We start from the raw sequence: 26,209 nt of genomic DNA, 5'->3' as shown, positions 1-26,209 counted from the left end.
CGATACAGGAAGGTTACAAATATGAATGAATGAATGAATGAATACATAGTTTTCCTATAGCAAATAAACATAACACCCTCCAAGTAAACAGAGTTGCAAGTAATATCCAGAACTTGGCACTTATTTGATTGCACGATGTCTTAAAAAAAAATATAGATTCCACAAGCAGAGCCAAATTTATTTATAGTAATAAAGCTGTTTTGGCCTTTGCTATTAGCATTCAGAAAAGGTGGGCCAATTGCCTGAAGCTTTGGGAATATGTTTATTATAGTACACCCAGGCACAGGCCTGAAATCTCTGAACTGTGAAATAAGATTTCAGTAACGAAGGGAAGAAGCTCTGGCTCTTACCAAATTGTCTCCTCTTTCTCATAGCTTTTGCTTATTTTTGTACTTCAGGCTTTGATCGTTATTAAATAGATGAAGAAGGAGGATGCTTGCTGGTATAATAAAGAAAATTTAATAGTAACAGCAGGTTGCAGCCTTTTTGCCAGCACCAACAATGCACATCCATATGAGCGAATGACTTCATTTATTATAAATAGTCAGCTTCTGCATAGCTATGTGGAAAATTACCTCTGTCGTGGAAAGCTTTACCTGCTGGTTTCTGCAGGTCAAGCTGTTGTTAAAGGCATAGGAGGAAGCCCAGGCTGGGCTGGGGTGGGGTGGGGTAAGGTTTCTGGTCAGGTGACAATCCTAATGAAATCGAGTCTGGTGAATGATTTTTTGCATTGGCGTATTAATACTTGCTGTGGAGACCAAGTTCTCGATGACAGGGACTGGATGGACGCAGAGGAGCGGTGGGAGGCACCAGCTGAGGAACCTCCAGGGGAACAAGGCTCAGAGCCAGGGGATCGGTGGTGGGACAACAATAAGTGGTCAGAGGGAGAAAATTGGGGAGGGAGGTGTTGGAAGCGGAAGATGCAACAGGGTTTAGTGACCATGAAGAAGCTGGGGTGGAGAACAGTCCAGAAGCAGAGGCAGAAGCTGATTTAGGAGAGGAGGGAGGCCAAGAGACAGAGATGAGTCCGTCTGGTGAAGAGGCTCATGTATCTCCCTCTCCTGCTGCGACTAGCTCCCCTCCTACCTGGTCTCCCAGAACCAGGAGAGGCATGAAAAGGGCAGAGAAGTTGGCTTCACCCAGATGCAGTCTCAGATTGGTTGGGGGAAATCCTGGAGTGGAGGGAGCTTAGGCAGCTGTGTGGAAGCAGGGACCTTCAGTCTCAGTAGCTGCTTCATGGGGGCAAGACCTACCGGAGGTGAGTTGCTGTGCTCATAAGGCCTGACACTTTCTCCTAATAAAGAGTTAACTCCAACATGCACAGTGTGATTTACTGCTGGCTCACTCATGTGATCTATATGGCAGGGATGGGGAACCAGTGGCCCCCAGGTGTTCTTGGGAATCCACTATCATCAGCCCAAGCCAGCATGGCCAGTGGCCAAGGGTGAAGAAAGCAGGAGCTGGCACAAGTTGGTTCCCCATCCTTGCTACACAGTGTCGCATTGATCATAGAATCATAGAACTGGAAGGGATCCTGGGGGATCATCTAGTCCAACCCCCTGCGATGCAGAAAGATGCAGCTGTCCCTTATGGGGATCAGGCTTGCAAATTTGGCATTATCAGCACCATGCTCTAACCAACTGAGCTATCCGGATGCATGGGGCTAGACAAGTCATTTTGTGTCAGGGCTGCCAGGGCTTCTTCTCTTCACAACAATCACCACGAGAGTCTCCTGATGTTTTTATAAACTTTATTTATATACAATAGGTCATTAGCACGTAATAATCACCCATCAGAGTCACTCAGTTCAGATCTCTGCTGAGGCCTGCGCTTGCCCCTCCAGCAGCCCATAAAATGACGGAGTCTCCCGCCTGGCCTTTCAACCCTCCTCTTTTCTGCACGTCTCAAGGGAGCTGGGGTAAGCCCCACCCCCTTGATTCTGAACTCGAGCTTAACCCTTGCTGCTCCTGTGAACTTCCTGGCTCTCTAGCCTCTAGACCAGGCATCCCCAAACTGCAGCCCTCCAGATGTTTTGGCCTACAACTCCCATGATCCCTAGCTAAGAGGACCAGTGGTCAGGGATGATGGGAATTGTAGTCCAAAACATCTGGAGGGCTGAAGTTTGGGGATGCCTGCTCTAGACTAACTCCAACAGCTCTCCCCTCATTATCTCCCTCCTCCTCAGGCCTAACGTCCTATTCTCTCCCCCCCCCCCCCCGCCCGGTTTCCCTCCGGGGAACTGGAAACCACTGGCTCATCCCTGACATTTTGGTTCTTGAGGCAGAAAATCACACAAGTGCCCCTCTCTCCTTCCCTGACAGTCAATGTACAATAATCATAAATATAATAAATAATTTTCCTCCCTCCCACGATACACAAAATGGTCTGCCTGAGGTGGCTACCTCTTTCTGCCGAATGGTAAGACCGGCCCTGCCAACTGAGGTTAAAATAAGCCTTGCCAAATAAACATGTTCATTACTTGTTAATCAAGCTGATAGCCATTAAAACCAATTAAAACTTGCAGCCACACTGGCTATAATAATATGTACAGTATAATATAATTGCCCATCCTCAATATGGCCATAATTCCGTCATTCCAAGATAAGAAATATGTTCAGTGTGTGCCTGCAAGATAGAGATCTATTTTCTTTTCTTTCTGTCTCTAATGCTGTTATCTGCCTCAGGCTCTTAGACAGGACAGGCCACATATTCTTGCCGTCAAATCTAGCCAAATATAGTGATGCAGCTGAAATTTGAGATTAGTTCATAAGTCAAATCTAATATGTTTGTAATTCTCATTGCATAAAGAGGTCTGACTTCAATCCAATAAACTTTAATATTTTCATAGCTAAAGCTCAGATGGATTGTAAGTTCATTTATATGGTCGGTGCCTGTGTGGTCAGCATAATGGGGACACAAAGGGCAAAGGAGGGGGGGCCTGCAAATTATGCAAAAAAAGCATAAAGTATCAGAAGGTAGCCAATGTAACTGATAGAAATAGCAATATAAGACAACCAGGGCTTTTTTCAGCCGGAACTCGCCGGAACTCAGTTCCGGTACCTCTTAGGTGGGTACCATTGCTATTTAGGGGAGAACAAGGGAGGCTTTCATTGTGAGTTCCAGCACCTCTTTTTCTGGAAAAATAGCACCGGCTACAATGATTGCACATAAAAGCGCAAATGAAATGGACACATACTGTGACATATGTGAAATAGAGTCACGCGCAGCAGCCAAAGATAGACTGAAGCTTCATCCAGGAAGAGTTGCTTCCCATAATTTGACAGCCCTGTGGCACTTTCTATTGACTTTATCCCATTGGCCTTATCTGTGGTTTCTGTATGATATGTAGGCAGCCACAGCACAGCTCCCGGAAACAACATTACATGACCACAAAGCACCACTTCCAGTGACATTTCTGACCCGGTTTTGAAAGCTTTGCGGCAGGAGATGCTTCCACCTCAGAGAGGCTCTTGCCTTTTTTTAAAAAAGGACAATATAGAAGAAAATGTTTTAGAGCTCTTTTATGGTAAATTTAACTACAAACATACTTCAGAATCTCATAATAATGGAAAACTTTTGACCTTAGGTATTCTTAACATTAAATTTATAACTTGGTCATAATTCGCATAATTGTGAATTATGGTGGAATCAGTTCACCCATCAAATCTAGGCAAGTTTGCTGCAGATTTTTTGGGGGTGGGGGAGAGACTAATCTTCTTTTACTAAGCTTCATTTCCTTGACGTCTTTTCCTGAGTCATCTAGACTTAATGTGAGAAATACATTGCCTGTTGAGGTTCTGAAAGCAGCTACAGTGGATCTGGGCTTTTTTTCTGACAGAAAACAAATCTGGTGGGAACATGTGTCTCATAGGCCATGTGTATGGATCTTGAATCAGAGGTGACACTATTCTGAAAAGTAGCATTAATGTTGTTTTGGAACATGCTTCCAGGGCATAAGTTCAAGACACAGATGTAATCCTTGAGTTGCCATAAAAAAGTGTGCCAATGCTTGATGTCCTGCTTTCCTTCAGAAGCAGAAATGTCATTGCCAGCAGCTGTAGGAGATGTCCTTGCAAACCCGAGAGCAGTGTCCCTGTGGTCCACTAAATCATGGAGGGCCAAGGCATCTGTGTTCTGAGCACTGACCTGAGGATGCTACTTTGGAACTAACATCACCATACAAATGATTGGCCCTTGTTTTCTGGAGATTGTTCTTTGAAAACGCCTGCAAAATGAAAGGTGCTACGGCAGTAAGGAAAGCAAGAGGACATATTTCAAGCAAAACAGCAACCTTCCCTTCCAAATATAGCCTGCGAGTTTATTTTGGGCAGTGCAGTTAACCTCAATGAAAAGAGCTCAGAATAACAAGCTTTTGAATTACCAAAGAAAGCACCATGACCGTAGCAATATCCTTCACTTAACTGAAATGCAGAGGCAGAAGACAGCAATCAGTCTTTTCAATGCAGTAGATAGGAATGTCTATGTACTGCATTCTTACATAGGGGACAATAGTGCGGTGACAGAGAGGACCTAAACAAGGACCTGATGGCAGCTCTCGCTGAGAGCAGATTAGGTCCTTCCCCACATTTCAACATCCTTTGCCTTGGAATGAGAGGTTTTCCAGGAGCAGCCAGGAACTAGCCCATGCGTGCAGAAACGCGACCTGAGTTTACGAATACAGTTTACTGCACACCTGCCTGTGCAAAGAAGCAGCTGGTGCAGCTTGCAGGTTCAGCAATGCGTTGATGGATAGATGGCATAGTCTAATACATTCAGGGAACTATAACCTAAGCGCTCATGTCTAGTCAGATGGGAATTGAAACCGTAATGGTTCCTGCGGCTGTAACTTTCCAGACTGCACTGCACTGCACCAAGCAAGCAAGCGAGCGTTTGCTGTATGGAGCAATTTGTCTCCCGAGAAGGATAAAATATAGGGTGGTATTTACAGCAAACCCCAAGCCGGCTTATAAAAGTGTTTTATGGAGAACTGTCACCAAAGATAGCACTACTGTACACAAAGCGCTCCGGGAGATTTTATTTTATTTTTTCCCCTCTCTCTCTCTTTTCTCTCCCATAGCTAGAAGGGATCGTTGAGAGCTTCGGCATTTGCAAAGTCTGAGGGAGAGGAGGTGAACTGATCAATAATTAAGATAAAATACACGGAAGGCTTCTGGCAATGATAGGCTGGAAATACTCTACTACAGTGTAAGCTCAATTGAACACTTACTTCTGAGAAAGCACGTGTAGGACTCACTGAAAGTTCCTTGGGAAAGTGGTGCATTTTCTCTGCGGTCAATAGGTGATATAATAATAAGAACCTTGCACAGAGGTGGGAAAGGAGGGACCTCAAAAGGAACATCATGCCCGAACTTTCAGAAAGTAGACATTATCAGCTTTCCGTGCCTGTAATAAAAATGTTCGTGGGGGTGTGCATTCAAGCAATGATGTCCTTTCAGCAGTCAAGCTTTCTTTCTCTATATAAAAGGCATAACTGGCATTTGATAGTGAAGCATGGCAGCAGCTGTCTTGGGAAAGTAAAGGAAGGCATCAGCTCTTCTCGCAGAAGCAAAAAAAAGATGTTAATGGTAATAGTCTGGTTGGATGGTGTGCATGCGCACACACAAACACTTCTTCTTTCGTCTTCTTTGGCGATCACTCGTATCCGAGTAAGATTGTCTTCCATAAACACGGTTTTCACAATGGGTCCGTAAGTGACTGTGGAGGCAATTCTGGATCCACACGTCCTTCCACAGTGGGGACATTGGTTTCCGGGCGGAGTTGATCACGGTGTGGATTTGCCAAGCGTGCCTTCCTCTTAGCACGTTTCTCCCTTGCGTCCTGAGTTTGAGTGTCTTCAAAGCCCATGACACCTTTGGTAAAGGCTGTTCTCCAACTGGAGCGCTCACAGGCCAGTGCATAGCTGCAAGTTTTCCCTTTTCTCATGAGGAAGCCTATTCAGCATAAGGGAAAATCCCTTTAAAAAAGGGATAACTTGGCAGCTATGGGCCAGTGTTTCCCAGTTGTCAGTGTTTATACTACATTTTTTTAAAGATTTGCCCAGAGACAGTCTTTAAACCTCTTTTGTTGACTACCACAAAACATAGTTATAATCTGGATATTTCTAGGCAAGGCACAGAGCAGTTCATGCAGTCAAAGGTAAAAAGCTGGGCATCCTAGTTTGGATCCTCACTTGAGAGTATTTTTAATTAAGGTTCCTCTTAGCAGCAAGACATAGAACAACCCCAGTAAAATGAATGGAGGTGGTACTGCGGGGGCAGGGGGGATGAACTGAATGAGTGAAAAATGAAATAAAAAGTGGTTTTTAGTTAGTATCTCTATTCCCCCCCCTTTTTTAATTAAAGTTTTCTTGGTTTACAAAGGTATGTGCAATGTCTCTTTTTTCAAGTTACATTTTCCATAGCTCAGTTTCATTTGTTGAGACATTAGGGTTACATTAGGAGGAAAGGGGGAAGAGGTGGAGGGGGCCGTGGTGGGTGGGCGTGGGGTGGGGTCAGGAGGCAATGTTTCTCTTTTACTTAATGTATGTGTGGGGGTTTTTTTTTGTCAGTGTCGCTTGTGCGGGTTCTCTTTACTATTCACTTGTGTTCCTTTGGTGGTGAGAGAAGTTGAACAAGAAGAAGACAATGACAATGACAACGACAACAACACATAATGGCATTTATGAAGGAAGACATTTTGGGGAGTTTGGAGTTTCTGACACTAGATGCCTTTCTCTTTACAGTTAAATACTGCAGAAAAGAGTAAATGCAGCTATTTGTAAGATATGGAGGGATAAAGCTATGTGTCTGATAGATTGTGCAACAGGCTGCAAATGACTACACAGCATCATTACTAGCACAGAAAACTTTGAAAAGTGCTATGTCTATATTTTATTTATGCTTGCTTCTCATTTCCTGGCATCTTACAAAGTAGATAGATGATAGCTAGATAGATAGCTAGATGATAGCTATATGATAGAGAGATGATAGAGAGATGATAGAGAGATGGAGATAGATAGATAGATAGATGATAGATAGATAGATAGATAGATAGATAGATAGATGATAGATAGATAGATAGATAGATAGATAGATAGATAGATAGATAGATAGATGAAAGATAGATTGATAGATGATAGATAGATGGAGATAGATGATAGATAGACAGATGGATGGATAGATAGATAGATGGATAGACAGACAGATAGACAGATGGATGGATGGATAGATAGATAGATTATAGGTAGACGATAGAAAGAGAGATAGAGAGATAGAGAGATAGCTGATAGATAGATAGATGGAGATAGCTAGATAGCTGATAGATAGATAGATAGATAGATAGATAGATAGATAGATAGATAGATAGACGGATAGATAGATAGATAGATAGAGATAGCTAGATAGCTAGATAGCTGATAGATAGATAGATGATAGATAGATAGATAGATAGATAGATAGATAGATAGATGATAGACAGACAGACGGATAGATAGATAGATAGATAGATAGATAGATAGATAGATAGATGATAGGTGGACGATAGATAGAAGATAGATAGATAGATAGATAGATAGATAGATAGATAGATAGATTGATAGATAGATAGATAGATAGATAGATAGATAGATAGATAGATAGAGATAGATAGCTAGATAGATAGATAGATGATAGATGATAGATAGATAGATAGATAGATAGATGATAGATAGATGATAGATAGATAGATAGATAGATAGATAGATAGATAGATAGATAGATGATAGAAGATAGATTGATAGATAGATGGAGATAGCTAGATAGCTAGATAGATGATAGATGATAGATGATAGATAGATAGATAGATAGATAGATAGATGATAGATAGATAGATAGATAGATAGATAGATAGATAGATAGATAGATATAGATAGATAGATAGATAGATAGATAGATAGATAGATAGATAGATAGACAGGCAGACAGGCAGGCAGGCAGACAGGCAGACATGCTGTAATACTATTTCTTCCATCACTGGCTGCTTTTTTTTCTCCCTTTCATTATTGGTATAACAGTATTAACTATTTTGTTTTCTTTTTGTGCAGCTGGACAATCCAGACGAACAAGCAGCACAAATTAGGCGGGAGCTCGATGGACGTCTCCAAATGGCAGATCAGATCGCCAAGGTAACAACAACCCCAACCAATTCTGCCACTGGGAGATGCTGGGGATTGAGTCTGGGCCCTTTTGCCTGCAAAGCCTAGACTCTGATACTGAGCTGTGACCCTTCCCCCAGGGCACTGCCAAATCTTGAGCTACTGAGCTCGTTTGGGGGAGGATCAGGAAACCCCTGTAAGGTATTGGTGGGGAGGGCTCACCAGCTGCTGTGTCACATCACTCTTGTTGTTATTCTCCTGGGAGAGAGAGAGAAATCGGAATCTGCGTCCCAGCCTTCCCATCTGCTAGAACAAATATGATGTAGTGTTTTCCTTACAAGCCCAGATATATCCTCAGTGCTTTTGACAGCCCATGCAGCTAAATATATTACCAATTCCAGGCCCCTCCAGTTCATTACTGAGAAGCGCAGATGCACAACAAGTCCCTCCAGAGTAAACCACAAATCCCTGTAGGATAGATGCCTCGCTCATTGTTGACGTACCAGCATTTGCCAGGCTTCTTTGAGGAATCTCAGAAAATGGGGCTTTTCCAGGGCGATTTCTCAGCAAAGCAATCATGAGGCACCCAACTGAGCTTGTGTGTTATGAATGGTTGTTGTGCTTCCTTGTTTACCGCCAGCATTTGGAGGAACACCATTCACGTCCCCTGTTTGCCCTTGCATTGTGCATTCTGCTTTTTAAAAGTCATTATCACAGCAGGCAGGAATTCAAAAAAAAATTAAAGACCACTTTAAAAATATGGACAAATGAGGTAGACCAAAGTGGATACTTGCAAGAATTAACAGCAGAAACCATATATTCATTCTTTCCCCACCCCTGATAAAAGTGGAAGGTTTGCCCTCTTTCTCATTGAGTACAGTATTGCTCCATATTTATTAAGAAACTGCATAATACCCAAAAGGAGGTTGAAAGAATACTGCGTTCCAACTTGGGAACACACCGGTGGTAATTTGGTTTGTTTATCTTACTGTTTAACCATACTTTTATATGAATACTAATAAGATAACAGGGCAAAAACATGCACATTAATTAATCTTTATAAACAGGAATACAATGTGGGCTTTCTGAAAGGGGAGCTGAAAAATTCTAATTAGATACAGGTTGTCACCTAAGTAAGGGACCTTTCCAATCCAGCAACTCTTCAGAACAATGAATGCTCAACTCTCAGGCTGAAGGTACTTGAAATGTCCCTTTGTCTCAAGCTAGGAGCATCAGTCCTTGACATGACATATGTCATGGGCTTGGATGTGAGAACCTCAAGTTCAAATTTCACAGGGCTGACCTTGGGCAAATCATTATCAGTTTCACTGTTAAGCTTTTACTACCGTAGATATGGTTGTGGCTAAATTGATAAAGAGGAAAGGTTTCTGAAGCTTTGAACTTGGAATGGGAAGCTCCTTGTAAATTTGCCTGATAAAAAAGCTTTTTTAAAAAAAAAGAGAGAAGGTTTTATTTATTTATTTATTTATTTTAATGCTAAAGCATTTTACTAATCCTTGAATTCTGCCTCCAGTGAATGTTGGCACAGTATATTTATCCAACTTGCTTGAAGGCATTTTCCTAAGGGAACTATAGCTCTATTTTTTTTGCCAGGAGTCCTTTTTATGAACATATTTTTATGTCATTAGTGTCTTTTATGTTTTAAGTCAGAAGACATTTCTCAAAGATCATCTACAGAAGTTTGATCTTTAAAACCCATTCCAGAACTGAACTTTGTCTGTGAAGCTGCTGATTGCTGAAACTCACAGTACAAATCGTCAGAGGCATGGAGAATGATACTCAAGTGATGCATTCAATCACAACAGCGTTCCCCAACATGGTGCCCTTCAGATGGTGTTGGACTGTAAAATCCCATCATCTCTGGCTATTGGCCATGCTGGATAAGGCTGATGGGAACTGTGCTCTGACAATATATGGAGGGTCAAGTCACCCCAAGGACTATGCATATGCACTGGGCGCGTTTATGAAATTTGAGTCCTAGCAAATTTGTGGGGTTCTAATGCTCACTCTGTTTGCTCAGGACAGAGGATATTTCAAAGAGCATGCTGTACCTGCTTCAGTAGATATCACAGCACAGATGCCACACATGTGAATCGTGACACTCTGCTACAGATTCTGCTTCCCCACAGAGCATCACAGGTTACATTTTAGAGTTAACTGAAAGTAATTAGCTTGCGAGGGTGGTTTGATATCAGCTTTGCCCACTGGGTATTTTGAATTCAGCTTTCTAGGTACTTCATTGTTATGTTGGTAACATAATATCATTGCATGCAAGTGTCCAATGGTAGAGGCCTGACTGGAAAGCTCAAAACCCACCACCACTACACAAGAGACAGATTGAAGAAAAGGAAATATGAATTGGCCCAGCTCCGTAGCTTGACCAATCATGACTAGGATGAGCTAGGTGGAGTCATAGGTCTAAAAAAAAAAAGTGTCAACTTGCTGGCCAGCTTCCCTTTTGACTTGAAATGTTCGTTTGGGGCTTCTCCAAAGTATGTAAAGACATGACATGAGTCAACAGTGTGATGTAGCAGCTCAAAAAGCCAATGCAATTCTGGGCTGCATCAATAGGAGTATAGCATCTAGATCAAAGGAAGTAATAGTACCACTGTATTCTGCTCTGGTCAGACCTCACCTGGAGTACTGTGTCCAGTTCTGGGCAAAACAGTTCAAGAAGGATACTGACAAGCTGGAACGTGTCCAGAAGAGGGCAACCAAAATGGTCAAAGGCCTGGAAACGATGCCTTAGGAGGAACGGCTTAGGGAGCTGGGTATGTTTAGCCTGGAGAAGAGAAGGTTAAGATGATATGATATGATGATATGATATGATATGATATGATATGATATGATATGATAGCCATGTTCAAAGATATAAACGGATGTCATATAGAGGAGGGTGAAAGGTTGTTTTCTGCTGCTCCAGAGAAGCGGACACGGAGCAATGGATTCAAACTACAAGAAAGAAGATTCCACCTCAACATTAGGAAGAACTTCCTGACAGTAAGAGCTGTTCGGCAGTGGAATTTGCTGCCTAGGAGTGTTGTGGAGTCTCCTTCTTTGGAGGTCTTTAAGCGGAGGCTTGACAGCCATATGTCAAGAATGCTTTGATAGCGTTTCCTGCTTGGCAGGGGGTTGGACTGGATGGCCCTTGTGGATCTCTTCCAACTCTATGATTCTATGATTCTACTAGCTGACCCGGCCACGCGTTGCTGTCAGCCACCTGTCAGGAATGCTTTGATGGTGTTTCCTGCTTGGCAGGGGGTTGGACTGGATGGCCCTTGTGGTCTCTTCCAACTCTAGGATTCTATGATTCTAATAAGCGGGAAGGGAAGCACTGGCCCAGAGTGGCCCCCATCTGAGAGGTGCCAGAACTGCTCTCCGGCTGGAAAAAAAAAAGCACTGGTTGTGTCTATTATTTCAGTGTGTCTACTCTAAGAGAGGCTGCCATTGGATACAACCAATTATAGCCAAAGGGAGAGAGGAGAGCCTGACTCTTCCTGCTGCATGCACAGAGGATGAACTGTGTTGATTAAATAGGAAGCTTCCCTGAATGGGACAACCTCTGGTAGGCTATGTAGCAATCCTATATGTTACCGGTAGGTTCTATATGTAACACTGTCAATGAAATCCACAAAAGGGCTACAGAAGTCATAGGAACATAGGAAGCTGTTGTACACCAAATCAGATTGATGGCCCATCTAAGTGTGACTGGCAATGGCTCTCCAGGGTTTAAGACGGGCAGTTTCCCCTTGTCTATCTGGATATGATAGGGGTTAAACCATTGGCATGCATTCTACTACTCAGCTACAGTCTCTCCCCCATGGTTTTCATGTTTAATTTGATCACAGAACGAAAGACAGCACTGCCCAGAAAAGTGAAAGGGGTGGGTGGGTCACCAGATTTGAAATTCTCTGCTAGTTGTTGGTAATGAAGAGCTCCCATAGCTGGACCTGATTTACTTGTTTGAGCAATGCTTATGAAAGTGCCTTACAAGACTAACAATCATCAAAAGTCTATTTAAAAAAGAAGGCTTGGGGACAATGATCTGATCATAAAACCTTTTAGCTAAAAGCAGATGAGTGTAATAGTTTGCTAGCCAGCGTTTCCTGCCTCAAAATGTCATAAAGGGACATGAATTCATATCAGCTGCTGAAAAGTTCCCAGAGATAAAGGACATTCATTTGCTGAGCAGCCTTTTGATGAGAAACTCCTGTGGCATTCCTGTTATATATGGCACTTTCTCATGGTGCCCAATGGAGACATTTTGGTTACATGGTGCCCGTTGTCTTTTCATTAAAGAGTAAATTCATTGGCAACAAGTAATTAAATCTTCAGGCCCAGGGCAAGGATGCATAAGTCAAATACTTATTGATATAAAGTGTTTTAATAACTCATGGCGAAAATTGGGCAGGACATAAAATTACATAGTTTTACAGGCTGAGAGGTGAGTGGAATGACTTGTGCAACTGGTTTCAATAAATATTAATATGCTGGCCGATTTGTAAACTCCATGTGATAACAGGATGCGGGTGGCGCTGTGGTCTAAACCACTGAGCCTCTTGGGCTTGCTGATCAGAAGGTCAGCGGTTCGAATCCCTGTGCCGGGGTGAGCTCCTGTTGCTCTGTCCCAGTTCCTGCCCACCTAGCAGTTTGAAAGCACAGTAGTGCAAGTAGATAAATAGGTACCGCTGTGGCGGGAAGGTAAATGGCATTTCCAAGACTTCTGTCACAGTGTTCTGTTGCACCAGAAGTGGTTTAGTCATGCTGGCCACATGACCCAGAAATCTGTCTGTGGACAAACACTGGCTCCCTCAGCCTGAAAGCGAGATGAGCACCGCAACCCCATATGTCATCCTCTGGACAGGAGTTCTGTTCTCTTTCTCACCTGGCAGCCCTGGCTATGCCTTTAAATTGCATTGTTAGTGAGCAGGAACCAGCAAGCGGCTCAGAGAACTATGATTAATAAGTGCACTTGATTGGTCAGCATATGCTTGCGGAAGAAATTGTTCACATCTCACATTGGCCAAGCCATCTGCAAATTAAGCCATGGTTCAGAAGTTGAGGCGAACATATTGTCCTCACACAGCCCCGATTAATTCAGTGAGTAGCAACTTCCAAGTTCAGTACTTTTTCACAAAATGCCCCCGTTTCTCAACCAGTAATTGCGGCCCTACTAAAGAGGTCAGTAGTTATTCTATAGTAGAATAATCTCTCTTCAGCAGGCAGTAAGATCTTGCCTACTTCTCCAAGGCAACCTCCAGCCTAAGTAAACTTTCAACGTAACAAGCACTAGACCTCATATGCTTGAAAGAAACCTCTAGCATTCTGCAAATCTTTCAGCAAACTAAGCTAGAAATGTTTTGCTTTAGGTCACACAGATGCCAAGTAGGTACAAACATAAAATGATATGAATCCAGAACCATGTGGCATGAACCACTGTGGAAGCAAGGAGCTGCTTCTGAGACCAGTTCTTCCACTCCCACTTTAGAGTGGGAAGCAAGGGCTCCACTTCCTTTTGTCACAGGGGAAAAAATCATTGTGGGGACCGATTTGGACCCAGTGACAGTACTCAATGAATTCCTCATCTCTGCCCAGAACAGGTTCCACATTCTGTCCTGCATGCATTCCTTACCAGTTTAGGCTTCCAACACATCCATATGCAGGGACTGTTTATTTCTATATAAACCTATGCTCATACGAGTAGTTTTCATACCAAATTATAGTTGACAAAACTTGTAGCCATAGTCTAAGGGCACGAATGGCCACTGAAACAGGTCTCTTTCTTAAGTCCTAGTTACCTCCTTCTCCTTGTTTATCTATTAGAGCCACCTTTAGCCTGTGAAAAGCATAATAAGATTATCAACTCAGAGTGTTAAAAACACTAGGGAGATTTCAGAGAGTCATAGCCAAATCCTAGATTAAACTCTTAAGGACAGTGGAGGACTTTGCTAGACCTGGCATGGGAGGGTCACCCATCAAGTAGGTTAAGCATTTGGAGGGTATAAGGGGAAAGCAACTTTCCCAAGGTGCCCATTTTAATCCACTGATCACCCTAAGTCCTTCATAGTTTTGGCTACCCTTGCTTCCACATTTTCCACCACCTCCTGAAATATTCACACAGAGCTTGCCCATATTTTCCCATTTACTGAAATCAGACCTCACAGGGTACAGGCAGGGCCTTTTCTGCTGTGGCACCTAGACATTGCATTCCGCTGCCCAAAGACATACACGTTGGTCACCCTTTCTACGGTCTGGTCTATATGCATGCAGCAACATGAGATGAGAGGATAAACTGCAACACTTCAAGCTCGAATTGAAGGTTCACATTTCTGAATACTCTCCAGTGTTAAAAACTCATTGGAAGCAGGCACAGGATTAGGCTAGAACTTTTCTCCCCGGTATGCCAGTTCTTTTATTTTATTTTTATCTTTATCTTTCCTTTTTTTATTTTTTACTGAAGAGTGATATCCCTTCCATGTGGTCAAGTGCCACACTCCCTTCTAATACCGCAGCATTCTGCCACTTCATTCTACCAAGGTCTCTTGGCAACTTGAAGGCATTCCATGATGTTATTAATGGTTGAAGGCAGTGGAAGTCTTCATCAGTGCCTACTAACTGACGGCTTTCTTCTGCCTCCACGGCTAAGTGCAATAAATGCCTCTGGAAACCAGCTGCTGGGAATTACAAGTGGGGAGAAGGGATGTTGCCCTCAGGTCCCATTTGCAGTCTTTCCATAGGCATTTAGTTGGCCACTAGGATTTTAGACTAGAGGGGCCTTTCGCCTGACCCAGCAGGGCTTTCCTTACTCTCATTCTTACTTCAAGAGTCTTTATCAGCTAAATACCGACTGGGATGTTAACATGGTTCTTCTTCTGCTGTTTTTACTAGATTGCATTTTTATGACTTTTCCATGGGTGCACCTAGATTATCTTGCCATGTGAACAGCCAGTTCCCTCCTTTGCTGTTTTGTTCTACCAAATATATTTTTTTTCCCAGCAGACTATCACTGTGCTGAAGCAGACAAAAAAAAATTATGACTGGCTTTAAACACTGACTCTGTCTCTTTTCATTGCTTAGTCTGTATTATTATTATTATTATTATTATTATTATTATTATTATTCTATGAAGTTGAGTTTTCAGTGTTGTAAGCTACCCTGAGTGGTGCATTTGTGCCAGAAAGCATAGGATAGAGATGTTTGCTTGGATGAATTCCTGTTTGCACCTTTATTTAATATCAAGATTTATATGCACTGCTTAAGATATCAAAAGAGTTATATAAGTGATTTAAATGAAATAGTATAAAATAGTCAGTAAAAATTGTGATCAGAACAGTTATCAAAAACAGCAGAAATAATAAAATTATCAAAATGTAGATAAAATCAAGCTTCAAAACCAATTATGCATAATAAAATTGCACTTCTTAGTAGGCTTGCCAGGGGCATAGGAAGATAGGGGCAGGATGCCCTGAGTGGCAGGCTTCAAGGGGTGCTATCGCGGGCACCTGCCCCGCCCCCAAAATGTGTGCCCCACACCCGGAACGCGTGTCACGCCCCTCCGGGAGGTGCACCACACCCCTGGAACGCATGCCACACTGCCACAGCCCTCCAGGAGGCGTGCCCCACCCCCAGAACATGCGCCGCGCCCCTCTGGGAGGCGCGCCCCGCCCCCCAGAACGGGCGCCAGCCCCGCCTCCGCCCCCGGTGCCGGAGCATGAAGCTCCGCCACTGAGGCTTGCATACCATTTTTTCACCCAAATCTGTATATCAGTAGTGCCTGCCTAATTAATACAATTTTGGTATAATGTAAACAGTGCTTTGGGTATATTTCATTGAACAACAATTAATATAACTCTAACATGCTAACATGATGCTGTTGATTATGCCCTAATATTACTTTTGTCTTTCAATCATAGGAGCGCAAATTTCCTAAATTTGTATCCAAAGAAATGGAAAACATGTTCATTGAGGAACTGAAGTCATCGGTCAATTTGCTAATGGCAAACCTGGAAAGCATGCCAGTGTCCAAAGGTGGCTCCGAGTTCAAGTTACAAAAACTAAAACGAAGCCACAACACCTCCATCATCGACCTGGGAGAAGAAAATGAAAACCAGCTCTCAAAGTCAGACGTGGTGTTGTCTTTTTCCCTGGAGGTAAAATGTACAGCTTTTCTACGGATCAATTAGGCATGTTGGCAAAACTCATGCAAGTTAACAACAGCAAATGAAAGTCTCGACAATCACTGTTTAGCTAATCAAAGCTTAGAAGAAAAGCTTTATTGGCAGAGGTCAGCAAAACAGAAACCAGGCTGCAAATACTTGAGCAAAGAAAGGGGGGGGGAACCTAACCAACAACAAACAGAAATCCCTTTAACATCCCCTTTGATTTGTTCTTTCAGGTCCCATGCAGCCTTGTTAGTGCAGTCTGTTAGGAGAATGTGTAAATGTTAAGCCAATTACCTAAATTAAAAATCGCTCACTTATCTAAAAATATCCCATTCAGGACACCTGAGGTGGCTTCAAAAGTTGTTGTTCCACAGTTGTTATTCTGAATCAAGAACCCCCTTTTTTGCATAGAGCAAGGGTAGACCATGTGGTGCCACTCAGGTGTTACGGACTACAGTTCCCATCAGGCTCAGCCAGCATGGCCAACAACCAGGATTTATAGTCTACAGCAGCCATGCCCAAACTTTGGCCCTCCAGATTTTTTGGACTACAGTTCCCATCATCCCCGACCACTGGTCCTGTTAGCTAGGGATCATGGGAGTTGTAGGCCAAAACATCTGGAGGGCCACAGTTTGGGGATGCCTGGCCTACAGCCTATGTAGGGACACTATGCTGGCTTCTCCTTCCACAGGACTTTAGCAACACTTCAATGCTCACTGTCTTGGGACAGCCTAAAGGCTCCTTTTCCCTGCATAAGGAATTCTGAACTACATCTTTTGTTTGTAAGTTTGAGGATCTGCATGTGCTTTGCCTGCCCATTAAAAGTGCAAGGCAAAATAAATGAGAACTAAATGCTACAAAGTGAAAAAGACAGCCCGGCGTTGAGTTGCATACTCCTTAACCTATAGTTCAGCATATTGATGTCAAATTGATGTGCTTTTTCGTGTTTGCCAGCAGCAGCAGCAGCAGCAGCAGCAGTAGCCAGTGGTGGGAAACTGCACTCTAATGGTGTCAAGACATGGAATTTGTTGAAAAAGCAGAAAAGGAACATGACTTTTTAATATAATAGCCCCTTATTTGTTGTAATGACTACATGTGGGAATGTTCAGGGAGGCAGGAGAGGATATACTGTTTATTAATATCCTTCCTAACTTGCGCTAGCAAGTTCTATAACTTAGCAGAGTTTACATTCCCCTTTAAAATGCACAGCGGATAGCTGGTTGCAGGCTTGCTTAAGCCTATGAATATTATATTCCTGGTAAGTTCCCCTCTTAAAAGAATAAACACACCACAATCTTGTGTAAAGTATATAAAAGAAGTTGACTCACATCATCAGTTCACAGTTGGGTCCCTGAAGGCAGACTTAGTTACAAAGTATATACATGTGGATTTTTCCCAGGGGTAGGCAACCTGAGGCCCGTGGGCCAGATGTGGCCCAATCGCCTTCTCAATCCGGCCCATGGACGGCCCGGGAATCAGCATGTTTTTACATGAGTAGAATGTGTCCTTTTATTTAAAATGCATCTCTGGGTTATTTGTGGGGCCTGCCTGGTGTTTTTACATGAGTAGAATGTGTGTGTTTATTTAAAATTCATCTCAGGGTTATTTGTGGGGCATAGGAATTCATTCATTATTATTATTTTCAAAATATATTCCAGCCCACCAAATGGTCTGAGGGACGGTGGACCAGCCCACGGCTGAAAAAGGTTGCTGACCCCTGATCTATCCCATATGGAGATAGTCCCAGTGTCCTCTGTTGGCTAAGAGCCAACAGAGCATTTCTAGCTAAAAGCTGCTGCTTCAGCAATAGAGGAAGTCAATGAGAGAGAGAGGGTGTTGTGTGCTTTGTCCTTTAGTTACCTGGACAGGTAAGGTCACACCCACCTCTAGTCACATGCAAAGGAAGTATTCCAAGCCAGAAGGAAAAAGGAAGTTTTCGACTGGCTGGACCAAACATTCCCTCGCATGTCCACTATAGGAAAAGAAGGAATGTTGTACTTGACTGCTATTTATGTATCACACCCCACACTATAACGGCGTAATTCAAACCTTACCTGAACAGTGTGGGTGCTTCTAAGATTTGGTTGCTTCCCAAGCTAGTCTAGTAACTCAGGAAGGAAAGCAATTGCATGGGCAGCCAGACTCTGGTTGTTATTCCCCACATCAACATTGCTCATGCTATGGGAAATAATAACCACATGAATCAGTCTGCCCACACAATTGTCTCCCTTCAAATATTAGCAGCAGCAGCATGGTAAGAAGCCCTGCTAAGGAAGTTTCCGCATTATTCAAGTGTCATATTAATGGGACCCAGGGCCGTCTCTAGGCCTGGACTGGGTGGCGCAAGGCGCCAGGGCGCCTGGCCACCAGGGGTGCGGAAGGGGTGCCGATCTGCTTCATGATTCTGCGCCATGCGCCTGTCGCAAATTCCTTCACGGCGCTTTAGCAGAGATGTTAAGAGTCAGGTTCTTTAGTGCAGTATATTTATTGTGAGCTATATACAAATATCTACAGGCAGTTCATACACAAGCAGTTGATACACTCTCTAAACCTCTCACTGACCACACCCTTCTACAACAACACCACCACCACCACAATCATTGCAGGAAAGGTTTTCCTTTTAAACCACTGACAGCCAATCAACTGACAGCACATTACTGCTGAGTCATTCTGACCCAGCACTTCTACAGAAAGTATTGCATCAGCCAGTTTCACTTTACTAGTACACTCAGGCCTGCAGACTTACTATTTCACACAGCATTCTGTGGATGCCAACAGCGCCTGCTGCCGCTCTAGGCAGGAGTCTCGCTGATTCTGCTTCATGGGCAAGAAGAGGAGGAGAGGAAGCTCAATGGCTGCACGCTACTGCCGCTGTGGGGGGGGGGAGGGTGCCGGAGGATTTTTGCAGCACGCCGCTGGATACCCTTAAGACGTTACTGATGGGACCATATGCATAGGAACATAGGGAGCTGTCGTGTGCTGTGCAATTACATTGGCTGGCAGCAGCTCTTCAGGGTTTCAGATGAGGGACATTCCCAGCCCTGCCTGGAAATGCTGGGGATTAAACCCTTGGTGTGCAAAGCAGATGCTCTCACTGATCTACCGGCCTTCCCCACCTGAAAAAAAGGTTATTTGTTTGCATTCCATATATGTTTCCCCCATCTCTTCATTTCAGTCAACAGCAAACTTTGCTGTGCATATTGCAGGGGGGGGGATGTTGATTTGTTTGGATCAAAAATAGATCTTCTGGGAGGAGGCATTTTAATATTCATTAGAGTTGTTTCACAGCTTTTTTTATACTGGTGTCTGAATCACTAAATCTTCTTTCCCTGTGTTCTCTGCATTTGATCATTGCTAATTAGAGGTGTCACCTACGTTTTGCAGGAACCCTTGATTTCTAAGCATTAAAAATTGCAGCGGGTACAAGTTGTACAATTTATCTTCACACATATCCTTTGAAATGTATGGTTCACCTGAATTGGATAGTAATTGTGTGTTCTTTGCAGTGTAACATGAAGGGTGGTCTCATAGTCAAGGATGGTTAAGCTACTCTACTCTCCCAGCTCTCTGGCATGCTTCTTTCCAAAAAGCAGTCACACAAAAATCCATTAACCCAGATCAATAGACACAAGGAGACATCCGTTGCCTGGCAATACTCATTCATGAACCCACATGCCTGTTAGCCTCTCTTCCTGAACTGCCCTTGCCTCCATGCCTTAGGGTGCAAAACCAATATGATGCCCTGCTACTCCAACGCTGAATGCAACATCTTCGCTTGGGTTATACAACACTGTACCCAGTTCCCAGTGAAGATGCTGCTGGTTGTTCCACTACTTAATTATGGACTTCGGCTTTGAAAGCGGAAAGCACCAATGGGGTGCTGAAGCAGATATAGAGGACTTTTCTGCACTGCTTTTTCTGTATGTCATTTGGTGCTGGTTGGGGGCAGGGAGGAGATGGCAGCATCAGAACATGCCACAGGCAGAGATGAGACACATCACAGTCATACACTTACAGACTCATGCCTCACAAGAAGTGATCCATGCCCCACATCCATGCCCAACTAGCCAGCTGGGACTTTAAGAGCATTGTATCCTAAATCCATGCATGGTGATCAATCAGAACTTAAGCACAAGCTAAAGACTATTCATTGAAACCTTGAGTGATGCAGTGAGACATTGGAAAATGGCTTTTGACTGCACACTTGCTATTAGAGGGCACGTCTGGGTGGTCAGCAAAGGGATTGTCAGGAAGACACAATGCGAAGGCATTGCACCATGCAGTTTTGGACAATCCACATGACCATGGCGCCTGCAGCAGCTGCTTGAAGTTCCTGAACACATGATCTTCCTGCCTGTCACTAGCCAGTCATGTGCAGCCTGCCAAAAAAAAGATTGTGGGTGTGGGTGGCAGCAGCTGTTGCATACAACTTTCTGGGCATGCGCAGAGAGCCAAGTTGAAAAGGAATTTCAACTAGCAGTGGTTGTGTGAATCGACTCCACATCATCAACCCATCTTCCCATACCTTGAACTGCCTGATCAGGTTGTTCAAATCCTCTGCCCCCTTCTTCTTCTTCTTCTTCTTCTTCTTCTTCTTCTTCTTCTTCTTCTTCTTCTTCTTCTTCTTCTTCTTCTTCTAAAAAAGAAACAATTCTCCCACATTTAAGAACTTGGAGATAATTCATTTTAATTAATGTTTGGGGGTTTTGTTTGCTGACTTTTAGTAATTCATCAATTCACAATTAATATAGTGCTGTGTATAAAATTTTCATGACTTCACTTACCTATTTTTGACACGTCCAGCCTCTTAGGTCTGCCCCCTTCATTCCTCATCAGTCGATTCTCAGGCTCACACTCTCTCGGAAATGTCATAAACAATAACTAAAGCGACATAGAAATGTCTTCAAAACATTTATTTCCAGACCTGATTACTGAGTGCAGAACGTCATCCAAGGTGGTTTTCTTCTTCTTTTTCTTTTAATAGGTTGTCATCATGGAAGTCCAAGGTCTCAAATCCTTAGCACCCAACCGCATTGTATATTGCACAATGGAAGTGGAGGGGGGAGAAAAGCTACAGACAGATCAAGCTGAGGCATCAAAGCCAACGTAAGTTTTTCTTTACCTCCGTTTTCTTTCTCCAGCCTAGCAGGAAAAACACACACAGCGAGTTCTCTTCTTCCTTCCGCACAAGGGGATGGGGAATGTCTGGTCCTCCATATGCTTCTGGGAAACGATTCCCATCTTCCCTACCTGTTAGCCATGATGGTGATGATGAAGACACGTGCAGAAATATACCTTTCCATATGAGATCATCTCTCGACCATGAATTAACATCTCCTAAGCCATGAGTCAGTAAGGACTTATAGCATTTACTTTCGTCCTGTTGAATGTTAGCAAGACATATCATAAGCACTTAATTTTAAGTATAAACTGGTTTGATTTACTGAAATACATTTCCGAGCACAATTCAAAGTGTTGGTGCTGATCTTTAAGGCCCTGGACGGCCTCGGTCCAGTATACCTGAAGGAGCATCTCCACCCCCATCATTCTGCCCGGACACTGAGGTCCAGTGCCGAGGCCTTCTGGCGGTTCCCTCACTGCAAGAAGCGAAGTTACAGGGAACCAGGCAGAGGGCCTTCTTGGTAGTGGCACCCGCCCTGTGGAATGCCCTCTCACCAGATGTCAAAGAGAAAAACAACTACCAGACTTTTAGAAGAGATCTGAAGGCAGCCCTGTTTAGGGAAGCTTTTAATGCTTAATAGATTATTGTATTTTAATATTGTGTTGGAAGCCGCCCAGAGTGGCTGGGGTGAGGTGTAAATAATAAATTATGATTATGATTATGATTATTATGAAATGAAAACCAGCAGACTAAAAAGGAGCAGAAAGTCTTGCTGATTCTATATTCTGTTCTGTAAGGAAGCTTGTTTCCGTCTTACCTGAACATTCCCATGTATGGTGCAACATGTGGCTATTTCTTCCAGCCTCTTTCGGTACTCTAGGTTATGCCTTTTGTAGATATGGGAACCACTCGTTCGCTCATGTGCTGAGAGATATGTGGAAATTCAGTCAATAATCCATCTTATTCAGTATGTAGACAGATGGAGCTGCTGGAACTCTCAGGCAGCTTGCACAAATCTGTGGGAAGAGCCTTCCCTTTGGCAGGGAGTCATATACTGGTTGAAAATCGCCAACTTTCCCTTTGATGTGTTCAAGAGCCATGGTTCCAGGGATCTCCATCATAGGGAGGTAATGCCATTATATGGAGAGAGCATGTAGAATGCTTACCTTCCAAGTCCCGGACTGCAGAATCCGGGACCGGCAGCCGTGTGACACCGGAAGTTTCGTCAACGTAACTTCCGGTGTCGCTTTGCCCTTCTATGGGCACCAAAAATGGCTGCCGCCGGCTTCGAAAGTCGCTTGTACACATGTCAGGAAGTGCGCCGACGCAACTTCCGGTGTTTCTCTGCCCATCTATGGGCACCAAAAATAGCCGCTGCTGACACCGGAAGTCGCGTCTGTGCACTTCCGGACATGCGTAGATGCGAGTTTTGAAGCTGGCGGTGGCCATTTTTGGTGCCCATAGAAGGGCAAATCGGAAAGAAAAAAATGGCTGCCGGCAGGAGAAAATAACGGAGAAAACCGGGAGACGGAGTGATACGGGGGACCACCGGGAAAAGGTAAGTAAAAACGGGGGTTTCCCGGGGAAAACGGGGTACTTGGCAGCTATGGTAGAATGCTACTCCATGATATAGATGTGAGTATTGCCAACGTAATGGTTAACAGAGTCAGAAGCTTGGGGAGAGGGAGCTGCCTTTATCAGTTGTGTTTTCTCTCCGGAACTGAATTCTTAGAAAGTAAATGGTAATTTCTCGGTCACCCTTTTTCTGTGCCCTCCCTAAGTATTCATCTGTGAAACACAAACAGTATGCAATCATAATACAAAAGCTAAAAATCACCTTTCCCTCCTAAATCTTATGACTAAGCCTTCTTGTGCAGCTACCTGTTTGATCAGCCTTACATTACATTTACCCCCCTTTAATTACATTTTACATTTAATAACTTTAAATTGAATACATACCCACACATAGATATATGTGCCTAGGCATGGGACAATTACAGGAAAAGGCACCAAGAGGTGTTCCTTTTTTGTCAGAAATCTAAATCTATACATTAAGACGACCACTTCTTTGGGGGGGGGGAATTAATTTAAAAAACCTGTATAATAGAAGTGGCCAGATAGTCTTCTAGATTCACCTTTCATGGTGCAGTTTTGATCTCTCCCTCCTCCCTCCCTGCCTCCCTCCCTCCCTCTCTCTCTCTATATATATTTGTTTCTGAAAGTACAAGCAGCAAGCCATTATTGTTGCAATATCCAGGGACGTTCTATCTTTACCAATGTCCCCAAACAGCTGCTCTGATCCACTGTAAATCTATCAGGCTGCTTACATGTATTGCAAAGCATAATGAGCAGTTTCCAACTTGGTCATTGTCTTTCAGTATCATATTTTGCCATCATTCCTTTTCCCTTCTCTAATATACCCAGGTGCAGATATATTTTAAACAACAACCTCAGAGTCCTTCACCTAAATCCTAGTTGTCATTTAGGCTGTCAATCAATAGCGCATCTGTCTAGACAAGCTTTTAAGCCAGTGCAGTTCCTTGTGCATCCTGATTTGCTTTGTAGTACTGCCGCCGAAAGGTGCAAAAATATGGAATGTGCATTGAATATTAAGTTTCCAGAAATTCAAAGTCCTTCTGTGGAAAAAATAATAATGTAATATACTTCAATAATTATTTGTTTTGCAACGAGAAATTTTTGTTGCTCTCAGGCTGACTTCAACTAACATTGTGTATTCTTGTAATAGAGGCATCCTCATTTGGTTATTCATTCATTCACTCATTCATTCATTAAATTTCTATCCCATTCTTCCTCTCAAAGGCAGCAAACCTGTCACACCAATCTATCTTGCCATATTTAATTCTTTTGTACCCCGATGCTATATGAAAGCTTAAAATACACATGTTTATTCACTGCATCACAGCAGCTTGATGGTTCTGTGGGGTAACTCAGATATAGAGCTGCTAAATTCAGGCATTGATCCTAAAACGCCATTAAAAATTGCTCCACATTCCGAATCAGCCAAATGTAGATTTTTTTGGGGGGGGGTGGAGAAATGGAGGTTCAACGCAGCAGCAATTTCCTTACGGCCTTCATAAGATCTCCGTGATGTATTCTGTCACCTCTCCTTCACTAAGCACATTTTATTGTCTTTATTTCTTCCCCTGTCAGTCAAATGTCTGAGAATGACAGCGCTTCTAGACTGCCACTACTTTCAGGTGGGATTCAATCACTTGTCACCACATACAGGCGAGACCATTCAGCTGATTTTAGTCCTCTTACACAACAAACCAACTCCCCGCCCCGCCCCCAAATCAGACTTTTTGCAATAAAGTGCTGGAGGGAAGACATTGGAAAAACGTCGGGTAACATCTGCATGACGAAACATCATATTAAGCTCCTTGCAAGCATGTCAGATTGAATGCTCAATAAGCAGGCTGTCTGGAAGTGAACTGAGTTATTCCTGAGTGCAGGGAGAAATTGGATAAAAATTATAGTAACTCGTAGCTTCCATGACCTGACAAAGGCCCTCTGCCTGGTTCCCTGTAACTTGGCTTCTCGCAGTGAGGGAACCGCCAGAAGGCCCTCGGCACTGGACATCAGTGTCCGGGCAGAGTGATGTAGGTGGAGAGGCTCCTTCAGGTATACTGGACCGAGGCCGTTTAGGACTTTAAAGGTCAGCACCAACACTTTGAATTGTGCTCAGAAACGTACTGGGAGCCAATGCAGGTCTTTCAAGACCAGTGTTATGTGGTCTCGGCGGCTGCTCCCAGTCACCAGTCTAGCTACCGCATTCTGGATTAGTTGTAGTTTCTGGGTCACCTTCAAAGGTAGCCCCACGTAGAGCACATTGCAGTAGTCCAAGTGAGAGATAACTAGAGCATGCACCACTCTGGCAAGACAGTCCGCGGGCAGGTAGGGTCTCAGCCTGCATACCAGATGGAGGTGATAAACAGCTGCCCTGGACACAGAATTGACCTGCGCCTCCATGGACAGCTGTGAGTCCAGAATGATCCCAGGCTGCGCACCTGGTGCTTCAAGGGCACAGTTACCCCATTCAGGACCAGGGCCTCCTCCACACCTGCCCGCCTCTTGTCCCCCACAAACAGTACTTCTGTCTTGTCAGGATTCAACCTCAATCAGTTAGCCGCCATCCAACCTCCAACCACCTCCAGACGCAAGCATTCAATCAATCAATTCTTTATTGCATTAGCATACAGCCCAAGAAAGCAAAGCAAAACAGAACGATGCCAAATACATACAACAAAAACATAAATTGATCGATGCTACAAAGAAAGATATGGAATGATAAAAACTTAAATTACGATAAAATAAGTAGGGCTAAAATCTAAAAACTAAAGACCAAATAGCTAAAATTACTAATAGATTATAACAAATAAAACCTGGGGTGACTTTTACAAATTAAGCTAGGAACAGAATAAGAAGGGTAATGATGGTCCGCGGCTGGATCGCGCTCCCCTGTCAAAGAAACCCTGAGTTTCAACACCTGCAAGATGAAAACAGCCACTCCACATGAAACATGCAGGTTTGCGTCCACTAGTAGGAATTTCATACAATCTACCTTAGTTATAATGGTGGACAGGACCAGGAGAAGCAGCTTAGGTCTTATTGAATCATAGGTAAAGGTAAAGGGACCCCTGACCATTAGGTCCAGTCGTGACCTCGCATTATTGGCCGAGGGAGCAGACGTACAGCTTCCGGGTCATGTGGCCAGCATGACTAAGCCGCTTCTGACAAACCAGAGCAGCACAC

At 43.5% G+C, this 26,209-nt stretch overlaps 1 protein-coding gene across 6 annotated transcripts in view; it reads left to right on the top strand.

The window, feature by feature from the left end:
* CADPS (calcium dependent secretion activator) overlaps positions 1 to 26,209 on the top strand; it is a 376,860-nt gene that overhangs the window by 134,150 nt on the left and 216,501 nt on the right. For all 6 annotated transcript variants that reach the window (XM_035106756.2, XM_035106772.2, XM_060271298.1 and 3 more), the window contains exons 4-6: positions 8,081 to 8,161; positions 16,066 to 16,302; positions 21,299 to 21,420. In XM_035106756.2, coding sequence (XP_034962647.2) covers positions 8,081 to 8,161; positions 16,066 to 16,302; positions 21,299 to 21,420 — 440 coding nt within the window. The remainder of the gene's footprint in view (positions 1 to 8,080; positions 8,162 to 16,065; positions 16,303 to 21,298; positions 21,421 to 26,209) is intronic.

This window comes from Zootoca vivipara, chromosome 2 (genome assembly GCF_963506605.1).
Source record: "Zootoca vivipara chromosome 2, rZooViv1.1, whole genome shotgun sequence".
Lineage (NCBI taxonomy): Eukaryota > Metazoa > Chordata > Lepidosauria > Squamata > Lacertidae > Zootoca > Zootoca vivipara.
This window is presented reverse-complemented; position numbering and strand designations above follow the sequence as displayed.